The following is a 15,689-nucleotide window of genomic DNA, read 5'->3' as shown; positions in this document are numbered from 1 at the left end:
ATGAGTGTGAGTGTGTTGGTAGAAAGTAAGAGAAAAATATCCACTAGTTTCAAACTTAAACAGGTACTAAAAAACTCAAAAGCACAAGTTTTGTTTTTATTGTTTAAGCATACATTAATGTCATTGAAATCAATACTGCTGCCCCATTTCAGATGCTTCCTTGGAGAACTCCTGCTGATGTTTGCGTCTATCTCCTGCCCTTGCCCTTGCCTCTTCCTTTGGCGCTGTGGAATCAAACAAAAACAAGGATTTGTTTTATCAAGTTATATTTTCTTAATGCTGAAGTTGGTAGCTTTGAGCAAATATGATAAAAGGTTATTCTTATGAAACAGTTACTTTTTCCTGACAAGAGACAGATAATCTGTGAAAACAAAGTTCATGTGTCCTCCTAAAGCCATATGCCAGATTCCACCACGCCGAAGGAAAACAACCAATCAGAGCCGATCTGTTTCTAAAGCACCTGCTTGCGAAACTCGTGAACTCTGATCAAACATGAATCAAGATTCTGTTACTGTAATGTCTATTTCTCGCCTCAGATGTTTTCAGAAACATATTTTAGTGTACTGTTGAGCTGTAAAATGAGAACGGTTGCTCCAGCCGGTGACTGTTCTCAACATGGCTGTCAGGTCACAAACTTTCTAGAACTAAACAGTACACTGAAATATGATTCTGAAAACATTTGAGGTGAGAAATAGACATTACAATAACAGAATCTTGATTAATATTTGATCAATGATTGACAGCTGCCCAGACACTGCTCGGCTCTAATTGGTTGTTTTCGTTCGGGTGGAATCTTTCAAATGCCATTAGGAGCAACAACATTGTTTTCATATGATGTCTCATGCACTACTATCAAGATAGAACACATCAGAATATTTCCGACTACGCGGAGGAAATGGAGAACTTTGAAAATGTTGGTTTGGCGCGAGGAGAAACCTGCACAGAGTATAAAATATTCAAATGTTACCACGTCAGCACATGTCCGTGTGGAAAGCATAACAGAAGCTTTAGAAATTATTAGAGCTTCATGAATCAATTTAGCAACAATTAAGCCCCTTAAAAACTCTTAATTGCCATTTTCAAAATTTTGAACAGAAACATAATGAAAACAAGTAGTAGTACACTATGACTTATTTTTTCGCCTTTTTAAATTCTTTCGACATACTATATGGCTTTTTTGCAACATACTATGACTATTTATTTTTTTTGACATACTATGACTGTTTTTCAACATTACTATGACTTTGTTTTACCTATTGTTTTTCTAAGGATTATTATTTTTCAGCTGCGAGATCGCATTTTTCAGATGTTTAGGATCCACAAAAACTCCCGAAAATTGAACTACGCATCAGAACTGGTGAAAATTGCAAATTTCTGTAGTGATTGGGCTGGGCACCCCCAAATGCAGGCAGGGTTCAGAAAAGTTACTTCGATCTTCACGAATTAAATATATATATATATATTAAATACTTTGAGATTTTTTCGGCCAACAGGAAGTCAGCCATCTTGGATTTTGTGTGATTAAGTGCCTTTTAGGGATGCCCCACGGGTTCTCAACAGGTCATTTGCAGCGCCACGCACTCCATGCAGAAAATACCCTCCAACTGTTGCATGCAGTGTTAACTTTCATGGAAATGCACAGCAGTAGGTACCCCCAACGTGCATAAAGGGGTGAGGGTCCTTGCAGCTTTTTCAAGTCATAGTGTAATACGTCGAAAAAAATTCATAGTATAGTATGTCGAAACAAATAAAGACATTGTGTAGTGTGTCGAAACAAATAAAAAAGTCATAGTATGTAGAAAAATAAATAAATGTTATAGTTATAAAAACCCATAGTATGTTTTTTTATTTTTCAACATACTATATGTTGAAAAATAAAAACCCATAGTATGTTTTTTTTTCGACATACTATACAAAGACTTACATACTATGACTTAAAAATATTTTTGACGTACTATACTATTACTTTTTTTCTACATACTATACTCTGCCTTTTTTTTAATTTTTCAGATACTAAACTATGACTTATTTTCGACAAACTATACTATTACTTTTTGTTTTCTTTTACTTACTATTCTATGAGTTTTTTTATTCGACATACTATACTGACTTGTTTTCAACATACTATACTATGAGTTTTATTTTTTGTTCTTTTATTCGACATGCTATACTATGACTTTTTTTCAACATACTATACTATTACTTTTTTCGACGTACGCGATGAGTTTTATTTTTTCGATATACTATACGATGACTTATTTTTTTCTGACATACTATACTGACTTATTTTTCGACATACTATATTATGAGTTTTATTTTTTCAATATACTATCACTTATTTTTCGACATACTATACTATGAGTTTTATTTTTTCGATATTCTATACTATGACTTTTTTTCGACATACTATACTATTACTTTTAATTTTTTTCGACGTACCATTACTTATTTTTTTCGACATACTATACTATGAGTTTTATTTTTTCAAATATCAATTTTGAATAGAATCTCATTTTTTAGGACTTTGACATATACTATTTTATTTTACACACTATACTGTGGCTTTTTTATAACTATTTTCGATATACAATGGCTTTTGTGACTTTTTTCGACACACTATACGATAGCTTTTTTCAACATGCTATACTGTGTCTTTTCGACTTACTCTGCTATGAATTTTTTCGACATGCTATACTATGGCTTTTTGTATTACTATATTATTTTTTTAAGACTTTTTTCGATATACTATTCTATGACTTTTCATGGCATTTTTGGGCTATGGCTTTTTCATGACTTTGACATGCTATACTATGGCTTTTTGATATACCATGTCCTTTTTATGACTTAATATATTATGGCATTCATGGCAAAGTATACTATGATTTTTTGTGGCATACTATAGAATGACATTGACATGACATTTGACCCTTCAACACATGGAAAGCAAAACTACATATCAACCAAGAGGCACACACTCCTTATTAATGGTTACTCACAACTTCTGCTGCTCATTGATTCTGGACTGGAGTACATTGATCTGAAAGTCAAACCACATTCATTTTAGATAGACACCCTCAGGACAGCCTTGCAATACAAAGCACAGTACATATCGGTTCAGCTTTCGTATTCTGCGGCTTTTTCATGGCTGTAGGCTGTGTACCATCAATTTGCAATATTTGTCATTATCTTTTTATCCTATGATCTAAATTAACATAGTAGATAAATCAAATATACTGTAGGTAGTCTGTGGCTTTTAAGCCACATCATTTATTAAATGTTTCTATTTCATAAGCAAAGACCTTAAAGGAATAGTAAGACATTTTGTGATATATATTAATTTTCTTTCCAAGAGTTAGAAAAGAACACTTATACAACTCTCATGTCAGTGCGGTTTAGTTTAGTTTATTTGAGAGGAGGGACAGTGCAAATTAATAAATACACATGGTTTAAAAAAATGCCAGAATTAGCCAAAAGTCTATTTTTAAGTGTTGAGTAAGGCTTCCTAAAATACACAACAGAAACAAGAACAGGGCATGCAGTTTAAAGGTTGGAAAAAGACACACAATTGTTGAAATCAGTAGAAGCAGTAGTGAGGAGTTAAGTGCTGACATGTGTATGTATTAATCATCCATTGTTTTAATTGGTTACTTAAAGATCTAAAAGTGTTTAGTTGTATGAAAATAAATATATCTAGCTGGTTCCAAGACAGTAAACAGGGAGAAATGGCTAGCCTCACTCTGTCCAATGGTAATGAAATCTGCCAACCAGCACCTCTAAAATACTCACATGTTAACATATTAGATTTCTTTGGACAGAGCCAAGCTAGCCGTATCCAATCTTTGCTTAGCTGCAGCCATTTAGCATACAGGCATGAGTCGTATCGATCTTCACAGATGTTATAAAAGTGATCCTTTAAAAATATGTCTTTACTTTCCTAACCAGGTTGATTTCATTTTTACACCGATACTGTTGTTAATGGGTACGTTCTTCCAGCAATTGGCACATGAACACCCCGAGGCAAAGTACTTACTTCATATTTCTGTTTCTTCAGTTTTTCGCTGAGGTCAAACTTCTCAGCCTCCAGCGTCATCAGCACCTGCCACAGCTCACTGGCCTTCTCCCTTTGGAGCAAATACAAAGAGTATGTCAGTAACAGAAAACTAAAAGGCCATATCAAAACTGTAAAACTCTAAGATACAAAGAACGGCAAGTAGATGGGAGTTTATTCGCAAACAAATCACCTGCATCAGACCGTAAATGTGGATATTAGCTTGTCAACAGAACTGTGAACCATGACTACCAGTAAAAACATAGCATCCTTACTTCACTTTGTCCTCACTGAGATGGTCGATGTTGAGAGCCTTCCTCCTGTCTGCCAGGATCTTCTTTTTCTTCTCTCTCTCCGTCTGCTTCTTCGCTCCCTTCTTTCCGTCCTAGGGAGAATCAATCCATGTGGATGTGTTGAAAGAATACAGGAAATAAAGAATAAAAGAAAAAAATATCAAAGAGGCCACAAAGTCTGAATCTCTGATCCTATGTCCTATTAATTCAAGTGTTACATGTAAGATCACTATAACAGTCTGTCTCCTGTCATTTATCTTGATTATTGGATGGTTATTTATTGTCATTAATTCTGAGAAACAGTTTTCCTGTGCATATCTGCATGATGACTGACCCTCTGTTGGACACCAGCATACTGATGAGTCATGTTTGTCAGAGCCTTCTTCTTCTTGGCGTCATCGTCCATCCTCTTACGTGCATCCTCTTGCTCCCTCCTCTCCTTTTCTTCCTGTGGTACAGATTGCACATGATGGTTACAGGAGAAAGAAAAACATACCACCTTTTCTCTCATGGCATCGTTTATATACAAATTTGTGTGTGTATGTGTGTATGTATACATACACATGTATTTATATACATGCATCAAATGATGCCATGAGAATGAACCAAAACAGTGACGTTAAAGTTGCGAGACAGGAAACCGAAACACTGAGCTAAAATATGCTGTAAAGATCAGTAGAGCTGATGGGAGCTGCAGAGTTGGGTGATAAGTATCTGTAGGTGCATCACTATAAGATAAGATACGATAAGATAAGATGAACCTTTATTAATCCCCGGAGGAAAATTCAGGTGTCAAAGCAGCAACATCAGCAAACAGAGTGAATCACAGGAGAGGTAAAGGTATACAACAATTATAAAAACAATAATAGAGCTATAAAAGATACAGAGTGAATGGGTGAACATAGTGTGTGCAGTCCGTCAATAAATAAATTGATTGTGGAGCCTGATGGCTACCAGCATGAAGGACTGACCCAGGTGCTTTGTGTTGTGCCGGGGAGGGATGAGTAATAAGCGTAGTATAAGCGACTGCCCTCACATTAAACATAGTTATTAGATCCATTGTTATTATAAAATTGTTTATTATAGCAGCTTTAAAAGGAAAAATATAACACTGAATTATTTGCAACGGAAAACATGAAGAAAATAGTCCCCCAAAGGCAAAGACTTCAAGTTGATCAAAATCTGTCATCTGAGTTGAAATTAAATTGCACAAGGTAATCGTGTAATATGACATTGGCAAACTGCATAGAGTACACTCCTACTGTAAAGCACCAGGGGCCAGTATTCATATATGTCAAAGCAGAAATGGTAAAGATAGATCAAAAACAAGTAAAGGGTATTGGCTTTCTGTTGTTTAGGAGTTTATATTCGTTAGAGAAGATTCCCCAGCAGGATACAGACATGCCCGACACCCTAATTGTATTTAGGAAGCAAGGTGAAACTACAGAGTGTCAACTATTTGTTATAATAGGACACTCTTCATTATATATGATGATGACAACTAGAGGGCACTCACAGCAACACGAGCCTGCCTCTCCTTCTCCTGCTCAGCACGGATCCTCTGCTGTTCGGCCCTCTCGGTACGACGCTTCTCCTGCTCATCCATGCCCACAAACACACACACAAACACAAACACACACTGTAATTGTTTGCTGGGTGGTGCGTCATTCCAGCGATCTGGCAACGCTTTCCAGGAAGACTTACGATCCTGTTAACGAGAGTGATGAGGTCCTGCTCGTCCTTCTTCCTCTGAACGAAGTGGGCCTCGATCAGAGACTGCAGCTCGGTCAGATCCTTCTCCTGACGCTTCCTGTGGATGTCCTGCATTTACAGACACACAATGTTTGTATTGACACACTTATGAGGACCGTCAGTGACCTTCACCTGTATTTCCACTGAGCAAAAGTCCTAAACAAAGTACTGACCCTAAACTACTGCAGCATTTGGACATTTGATCCTTATAATGTACTGTCTAGATTATAGGAACCAAATGTCTAGATTCTAGACAAACTCAAACATTCATGCACACAGACACACTTGCAGATACACATACAGTACATAGACAAAAAACACCTCCACAGACAAATCATTACAAGTAATTGCGTCTATATTACTGTTACTTAAAATGGAATCAATCACTTACATCAAAGTCGACTTTGTCTCCCTCCGGTATCTTTGGCACAGTCAGAGCTGGAGCAAATGCCCTAAAAGAACATATGTAGGTTAGAATAAGAATAGCTTTAAAAGACCAGTATATCACAAGTTGGTTGATGTATACAGATTCAAATTCACATGACAAAAAGACTTACTTTGGTTTGGGTTTGGAGTCCTCTATTACAATAAAAAAAAGGGATACTCACAGTTACTATCACACTCATTTATATTTTTGGTTATTGGAATATGTTTCAACCTAAAATATGATTCTTAACAAGACTTATTTGTAATTTAAAATGCACAACTGATTTGTCAAACTGTTTGATCGTCAGTAGATAAAATGACAGTGCTCACACACTAATTCAATAATCCCTTTTCTGTTACAAAAAGACTATTATGAACTGTCTGTATCCATTTTATGCATGACGTCCAATAGAGTACAATGAGCAGCGTGTGTACCAGAATGTGAAGCAGCATCCTGAAATTGAGTATACTAAATATACTTCTTCACAGTCTCCCAAAAGTTAAAATACAACATATCCTGTATTGTGGCAACTAGCCTGTGTTGGACAGTGCAGTTCTCAAGTGGACAACTGAAGACACTGGGCAATCATGTTAAACTACAGTAACAATCACTAACAAATCAGCAGTAAGTTGCAGTACCATCATCAGCAGTTGGAGGCTCTACAGCAAAGGACAGAAAGGACAGGACATGTTAGAACATCAGCTGGCAGTAGGGATGCACCGATACCACTTTTTTTCAGGCCGAGTACAAGTACAAGTATCTTTGGGTACTTGCCGAAACCGAGTACCGATACGAGTACTTCTCTGTGCCAAAAGACCCTCGTTAACAGCCAGCTGGAGGGTGTGAGAGACACACGGCAGGCTCGGGAGTCCCGCATACGAGGCGGAAAGGCTAGGGGTGAAGGTGCTTCCCGGGGCCGTGGCCAAAGTGTCACCGGGGCGGACTGTCCTCGGCCCACGTAAAAGGCGCCGGGGGTCTGCGGCGATGTCTGCAACCCACCCGACCCGTCTTGAAACACCAAGACCAAGGAGTCTAACGGATGCGCGAGTGAGAGGGTGCAAGCAAAACCCTGTGGCGCAATGAAAGTGAGGGCCGGTGCGCGCCGGCTGAGGTGGGATCCCGGCCCCACGGGGTCGGGTGCATCACTGGCCCGTCTCGCCTGCACCGCCGGGGAGGTGGAGCGCGTGCGATAGGACCCGAAAGATGGTGACGAGAGGTTAACGTCACGCTGCCGTAAAATGGTATTGGTGCTGTTGTATCGGAGCCGTTTTGCGAGTACGAGTACATGAGCACAGTATCGGACCCGATACTGGTATCGGTACATCCCTAGCTGGCAGAATACAAATACATTTACTTTATTATTGTTCTCTCATTCAGATATCTACTTTATACATATATTGATATGAAAAACTTTCTTGCCTGTCAGGGGGAGAAATAGAAAGTCTCAACAGTTTCTCTAAGCCTTGTCATACTGAGTTGGTGTAAGTACTCTAGGGGATTCAAGCCATGAAAGCTTTGTTTATTTTCACACAATGGAGCCATATCTTTTATAAAAGTGTTATCAGAATCAATATCAAGGCATGAGGAAACATATTACACCACATATGAATTCATCCGTAACAGGGAATTGAAAAAAGATTGAAAGTTACTGTTACTATTTCCCACAAATATCTCAGCACTAAGGTTTTTTTGCCCCGACTAAAGGACTGTAAAACCTGCTGGGATGCACAAACCAGAATAGTATAGTGTTATTTAGTCACACCATGCATGCAAGTCTGAACTATGCTTTACCTTCTTCTGCAGGCTCTACGTGAAAGTAAAGTGAAGAGGCAGTTGATCAGTGGCATTGATTATAATGAATGCAAGAATAGCTCATCAGTAAATGTCCATGACATGAATTAGCTACAATAAATGAATGTTATCTTGGAGAATGATTCAGACAAATGATACTGAAATTAAAGAATATAAGTGTGTTCCATATAAGAGATGTCACATTTCAAAACAAAGGTATGCTTTATACAATATATTTATTGGAGCTGGACTATCGAACACTTAAGCAATTGAAATATGATTATTATATATATTATATTAGAATAGTAGAAACAGTAGAAAACAAGTCATTACCTTCTGCCGTAGGAGTTTCTAAGGTGGTGTGAAATAATGAAAATATAATTAGATATTACACGCTGTCATGCAACAATTATCCAAGGAAATGCTGGACATTATATAGTATATCTTTTCTTTGCAATCATAAAATAAACAAGACACGCAGTATAATGTGATTAAAAATTAATGACATGTTTCAACATTTTAGAAAACTGTCACATTAAATGAAATGTTTAAACCTCTAAAATGTCAATATACTGTCGGCAAATACTTGAAAAGACCTACGATCGCAACAATAATCAGCGCTCATTTTTACTTGCATGCAAACAGTAATTTTGTCTGAGCAGATGTCACAATTTTCACAAATTAATTTTGGAATTAATTCATCAAATACCAACTCAGCAGGCGGCTCCTTGGCAGCCGAATATAGCAGCGATTAGTGAATATTTAACATAAAAAAGCTAATATTGATACAGGTAAATGAACAAGAAGAATTTAATTTCTACTGCAATATGCAGGTGGAAAGCATACGTCTTTACTGAGTCGGTGTGTTATTAATATAAAATGGGCACATATTCATAATGGCAAAACCCATGCTATGAGCAGTACTACACATACAACTCTGATAATATCAAGTGAAACATTCAATATTAGCCTTTTTCTATATAAATATTATGTTGTATAAAAACACAGATGGAATTATAACGGTGCTGAATAATATCTAAAGAGGAGAATTACCTTCTTCAGGTGCCGCTGCTTCAACTTCGACTACTGTATAACAAGAACATAACAAGAATTATTGAAGATGATTCTGTTATTATTGGCCAAAACACCTGACAAAAGACGACATGGTACTTCTCACACACTGCACTGCAATAATATGCCAGAAGTGTGTAGTGAAGTATGGGTTAAATATTTACTGACAAAAAGTCATACAAAATCTTCTTGTTTCAGTGTCTCCATGACCGAGTGAACAAAATATGGATTAGTGGATCAATGAGACTCTGGTAAATAGCTTGAGGCTGGGATTTGGTCAAACTCTGAGCACTGTGATATCGTCTCTTGGGATGCACTGAAACCGACGCTGATGGCTGACATTCTGACCAAAGCTAAAAATGAGCTGGGATCACAAACTGAGCCTGTGAGCTGGAACAGGTCGGAAATCAATTCACACAACAGAACAAAAGGAACAATGTAATCAACATCTCTGTTCACTTTGTTTCATTTAAATGATGTTTCTCCAATGCTAATCAGTGGTGGTAGAAGTACTCTTATTATTTACTTAAAAAGGGACTCTATGTAAGGATCAGAAATTGCTTGTTAACAGCGACACCTGTGGCCGTTAAGTCAACGAAAGTCAGCGTCCTGTTGCTCGCGCTCGCTCTACTTAGACATGAACGAGCATCAGTCAAAACAGTGAGGCGACACACGTCAGCTAAAAGCACAATATCACTCTATATTTCACCTGCTTGGCAGTAATGTTAGCTGACCAGACGAAGGTCTCTCCATGAATCAATGCTGATACTGTGTTGTCCTGCTTCAGTCTTCTGCAGTGTGTAGTGTGCCGCATGCACGAGAGAGGTGGAGCGAGTGAGAACGAGCGCGGTGTGTGAGTGAAGGCAAGCAGGCAGAGGAGCAGAACAGCATCGACTCCGGCCCTGGAGACCAAAGCTACAATCTCTCCTAGCCACGGTCGGGGGGCTGGAGCAGGAAGAGTTGACACTGTTTTGCAAGACTGGCTTTAATAGATATAACTTTGTGGTTTTGGTGCTTCTGTGTAGTTTGTGCTGGAACAGCGTATCCACACGCGAGCGCGCATGGGACACCGACCGGATTTATACGTGTAAGAAGTTACAAACAGTACCTTTAAGTATAAGTACCAATATAGCAGTAAAGTAAAAGTCCAAAAGTATTATCAGCTAAATGTACCAAGATCAATCTGAGGGGTCGGGAGATGATTAACCGTGTAGTTCAAAGGGAAAACAAAGCAAATTCTGTTACACAAATTATATTCATTTTTTGGACTTTAATCTTTGCTTTTTGTGCAAAATGATGGATAATTTGACCTATTTGGACCTTCAACAGTTATTTAATGAAACTATCTGAGAAGTTTACAGGAGAAATATCTCTTTTGTGGAGCTGCTAGCAACTCAGACACAAACCAATGTGACCCTGACATCTTTAAAAGGAATAGTGCGACATTTTGGGAAATTCATTTATTCTCAATCTTGTCAAAAGTTAGATGATACGATCGATACCACTTTCTTGTCTGTATGGTAAATATGAAGCTACAGCCATCAGTTGGTTAGCTTAGCACAATGACAGGAAACAAGGGGAAACAGTCTAGCTGGAAACCAATTTGTCGCTTTTGAAATTAATGTTTTGTATGGATTCAAAAAAGCAAGACATAATTTGTTAATTAGAGACGCTGGTCAGTGGATTTTATTACCTTCGGACAGAGCCGTACTAACCGACTCCCGCTGCTTCCAGTCTTTGTGCCAAGCTAAGGTAAGCAGTATTTGGTTGTAGCTTCATATTTAAAGTGGTATCAATCTTCTCATCTTCCTTTAAGAGTGCATTGTTAATAACTATAACTGCCAAATACATGTAGTGGAGTTAAAAGTCAAATGTTTCCCTCTGAAATGTAGAGAAGTAAAAGCATAAAGTAATATTAAAATGGAAATACTCAAACACTAAATACCTAGTTACTTTCCACCACTGATGCTCAACATTATTATTTTACATGGAAATATCACAATGCTCATTTGACCGAATACTGGCATGCATTAAAATATAAAAAATGACATGCAATATATGTATATTAAATATATAAATTATATAATATGTGTATATCAAATACAAGCTACATATGAGCTACGGTTACACGTGAAGCTGACAGAACAGTGTTGACATTCAAACAGAAAAACCTACTAACTCACTACGTTTCCATGGAAAACCTGTCGGCCTCCATCAGAAGTCAAACCAGAAACACAGAATACAACTCTTTTTGGTCACCACTTATTAACTCCTCGTAGCCCTGACCCTGGGTACATACTTACCCTAACCACACACACCACATCTCACGTACACCACCACAATATATCTTACATTTGCCGAACTCAATCAACTTAGCCTCCAGCACCGTCACTGTAATGTTTAATGTCATAAACTGTTTTGCCGTCCTGTCTTAATGTCTGTACGTTCTGACACATGCACCATTGTTTAACTCTTTGTTTTGTTATATTGCACCAATAAAACAAAATCAAACACACTCAACCAGCTTGCTATGGCTTGACAGCAGACACTTAACAGCAGCACACACACCGGAAACAAGACGGTACACACATGAAGCCGTGCAGAAGCCTTTACCTTGCTCTTGCTGGCTTTCTTCCTCTGAGCAGACATAATAAGGTCAGATATGTCTCGCAACAGAAGCTTGAAAGTGTCATTTTGCTTTGAAAAACACGGTGAATTGCTCTCAAATTTGTTGCTTACCTTCCTGCCTGAAAAAAGGAAAGAAGTGAAGGATGTGAACTTTTGGAGCGATTGGTTGAAATCAGCTCAGATCTGTCTTTTGATTTAATTTAAAACACTGGAGACGCTACTAAAACGCAATCAAGGTACTCACGGTATCTCCTCGACTACTACTTCTCCGGACATCTTGGATTCCAATTACCTGCATCGAAGAGGAAAGCAGACACAACGCATCAACACATCAAGAATCACCACTTCAATTCACCGCACAGAGGACAAGATGCATTTTTAATGAATTTCCTTGTTTTGAGATAATAATGGAGTTTTAATGCAGCTGTCTGACAGACATACACCCACACACACACACACACACACACTCAATTCTCTTGGGCTCAATATAATTTGGGCTGGTTTTTGTATTTTGATGTTTTTCTTGCTGTGATTTGTATTGTTGTTTTGTCCTCTTGATATTTCCCTCTTTGTCTTATCGACTGTAATGTTTTTACAAGCCCCTGAGATTTCTTTTCCTCGGACAGATGGTTTGTATCTCTCTTCTCTTCTTCTCCTTTCAATGCTTTTATCACTTGTGCAAACAACTAAACCAAAACCTACTACACACACACAAAAAAAAACCTTGGCGACATGCTGAGAGATTGGAGCAATTGTAGAATTTGAAATGATTCCACCGTGGGCACTGAAAGCAGAGGCGCAGGGCTTTAAACAGCTCCAGGCCTAATCCTCAGCCATTTCCTCTTGGCAATGATCAAGGCTGCAGGCAGCCGACTAGAGTCTGAACAGCACTGAAACTACCAGGGCTGCACGAGTCCTTCAGGGACCAGCTTGCGCATCTGAAGCTACGCGTATCATATTGGCTCAGATATGTACACTCGTAAACAATTTTCCAGGTGCTCAAAAGGCTTCGAAGTGGTCCGCTGCAAGAAATGTCCATCACAAAAAGTATGATTTAGTCTGATATTCATGAGTAACAGCTTATTATTCTTTTAAAAGCAAAACAATTTCAAAAACCCTCTAGACACACGTACTTAAAGGGCATTCCACCAATTTTACACATTAAGACCAGTATACTTGTCACGAGGAGTCCTACTCGACCTATAGAAACAGTTGTATAACGTCCTCTGTGGCTCTGGAGGAGTTTTCTAAGGTCGAAAAAAATAACGCTGATGATGTCTAATGAGAGAACCTATTGACTTGCATTATAGGGAATGCAGGAACCAGCATTTTTGGGACTAAAAGTCAGGATATCTCTGCTTCTGACCAGTCTTGAAATTGTGGGAAGTTCGCAGGAAGTCACTACTCCCGCCCAGGAAATAGTCCGGCACATAAACCCCCATAAAACCACCACTTGTCGTTTTTACGCTTCGATTTTTGCACGGATTAAACAAGCAAGACATAACATGTTTATCAGGGAGCTGGTAGGTGATATTTGTTACCTTTAGACAGAGCCAGGCTAGTTGTTTCTGCCTGCTTTCAGTCTCTATGCTAAGCTAACCCCTAATTCCTGGCTATACCTTCATATTCAACAGACAGAGACAAGAGTGGTATCAATTCTCTCGTCAAACTCTCCGCAAGAAAGCGAATAAGCGTATTTCCCTAAAGTGTCAAACTATTCCTTTAATCTGCTTTCACAAGTCTGCCAACTTAATGAAAGTGCAATGCCAAGTCGCTGGAGTACCCCTTAAATAACAAAAAGTGACACATAATATCAAGAAAATTAAATAAATACTGTAAGTTCATATGCATTACATACTGTATCTGTCCGAGAAGAACTTCCTTAAATTAAAAAAAGGCATTTGGGTGTTTTGGGGTCAAGGTCAAAGTCACAGGGATGGATTGAATAAGGCTTTGGTAATCTCGAGTCCCCTATTAAACATATATATCGGTTACATGTCAGAACAACCCTTGGACTATGTTTTTTTCCACAGGCTTATAAATCAGCAGATCATAAAAACCGGTGTCAGTAGGCTGAACAGAGGGGGGAGAGCGAGGGTCTATTTTTAAGAATAATAAAGTGTGCTTTGGAACAGGTGTGGAGCTACTCCTCCAGACAATGGGTTTGGCTCACCTCACCGTACTCACAGTAAATCAATGAGCTGGGATGCGCATCCAGACAGGCTATTTTTGTCGTTGCGGTTTGGTCAGCTGCTGGTTGGGGAACTTTTTTTTTTAACATCTCACGAGTCTGTCCTGCTTCTTAAATATATTCCTCATCATAAACAAGTTCATCCCACATTTAATAATAGTGACTTATTTGAGATATATATATAGATATAGATATATATATATATCTATATCTATATCGATATAGATATCGATATAGATATCGATATCTATATCGTAGAAAATTAGCTCCACATCCCCAGCTCCACCCTCCCTCCTCCTCCTCCTCCTCCTCCTCCTCCTCCTGCCTGGCTATGGTCCTGTTCTTTCTTTCCAAGTCGTTTCAAAGGGCCTGCTGCACATTCAATCTCTGCATGCCATATTCACACCTTCACTGTATATGGTTACTGTCCAAAGTCATGCTTCTGTTTAAATTCTGTTACATATCAGCTCAAATTCAAACACTGTGGAGCCTGGAGTCCCTGTGTGGCTGTTACTTGGGTCATCAGATTGAGCAGCTGACGTCAAAAGGACGGGGAAAGTGAGGAGAAAGATAGACAAGGGGAAACCGAAGAATACCATCTGTTTGAAGAAAAGCACTGACTGGAAACCAGAAAGAATTCACAGTGTATGAGGGTTGTCATGGCTGGGGTATTAAACGTGTGTTTGCATTAACGCATGCGGTCAGTCCCCGTCTGGCTGGAACTGTGAAATAACACACAGTCTGACAGCGGCAGGAATGTTGCGGGCGCTGGTTTTGGCATTAGGCAGCATTAAGTCAAAGCCCAAAGCATGCTACCGATACGGCAGTCTCAGGAGCGGGCTTAGCACCTTCTTCACCAGCATACACACCGTGCTCAGATCAGAACACATCAAAGAAAGTCATCATAAAATCTGTAAAGAGTCTACTTAGCCAACGTCTGAGACAATTCAATTCAGCATTCATGACTGTGTAGGAGTAGCAGCTAGTTGTTAGATCATGCTGAGGAGGTTTATGTATTTGTTTCTCAAATTTATTGACTGTTCAGTTCCATTAACAAAATATGAACTGTACTTCAATGCCAAATCAAACACATTTTCATTGACCATTTTGCTGTCATGCACCCAGAGGTCACGCTCAGATCTTACCTCCTGTATATCCCTGAGGAAGAGATAGGATTGGCAGCAAATTCAGGTCTGATTCTTTCACATCCAGACAGAGACAAGTTCAATCATCCTCCCCTCCCAACCCAGAAAGCACACTTAATACAGCCATGTCCATCATGTGACCACATATCTCCTCCATGACTGGCTAAGGCTGTCACTTCTATTGTTGGAGGCAGAAGATGAGTTACACCTGTGGAGGATTGCTGCCTTCAAGTGCTCCTCGTAATCTGCAACGATCGAGGCCAGATATTGGAAATACAACTTGTTCCAGCTCAGTGTTATTTGGCAGGAGATAAAAACAGATCTTGAGAAGCATTTCTGGATC

At 38.8% G+C, this 15,689-nt stretch overlaps 1 protein-coding gene across 1 annotated transcript; it reads right to left on the bottom strand.

Moving 5' to 3' along the window:
* Window positions 1–59: 59 nt before the first annotated feature.
* Window positions 60–15,488, bottom strand: LOC119482490 (troponin T, cardiac muscle-like). Its single transcript, XM_037760024.1, has 17 exons — window positions 15,347–15,488; window positions 12,255–12,302; window positions 12,122–12,129; window positions 11,996–12,019; window positions 9,365–9,397; window positions 8,645–8,662; window positions 8,312–8,326; window positions 7,159–7,179; window positions 6,651–6,672; window positions 6,485–6,545; window positions 6,046–6,162; window positions 5,858–5,935; window positions 4,676–4,789; window positions 4,324–4,433; window positions 4,031–4,121; window positions 2,997–3,037; window positions 60–224 (listed from the first exon to the last, which is right to left on the bottom strand). The coding sequence occupies exons 2-17, from the start codon at window positions 12,284–12,286 to the stop codon at window positions 188–190; spliced, it is 822 nt and encodes a 273-aa protein (XP_037615952.1). The 5' UTR covers window positions 12,287–12,302; window positions 15,347–15,488; the 3' UTR covers window positions 60–187.
* Between the last annotated feature and the right edge of the window lie 201 nt (window positions 15,489–15,689).

This window comes from Sebastes umbrosus, chromosome 23 (genome assembly GCF_015220745.1).
Source record: "Sebastes umbrosus isolate fSebUmb1 chromosome 23, fSebUmb1.pri, whole genome shotgun sequence".
Classification (NCBI taxonomy): Eukaryota; Metazoa; Chordata; class Actinopteri; order Perciformes; family Sebastidae; genus Sebastes; species Sebastes umbrosus.
This window is presented reverse-complemented; position numbering and strand designations above follow the sequence as displayed.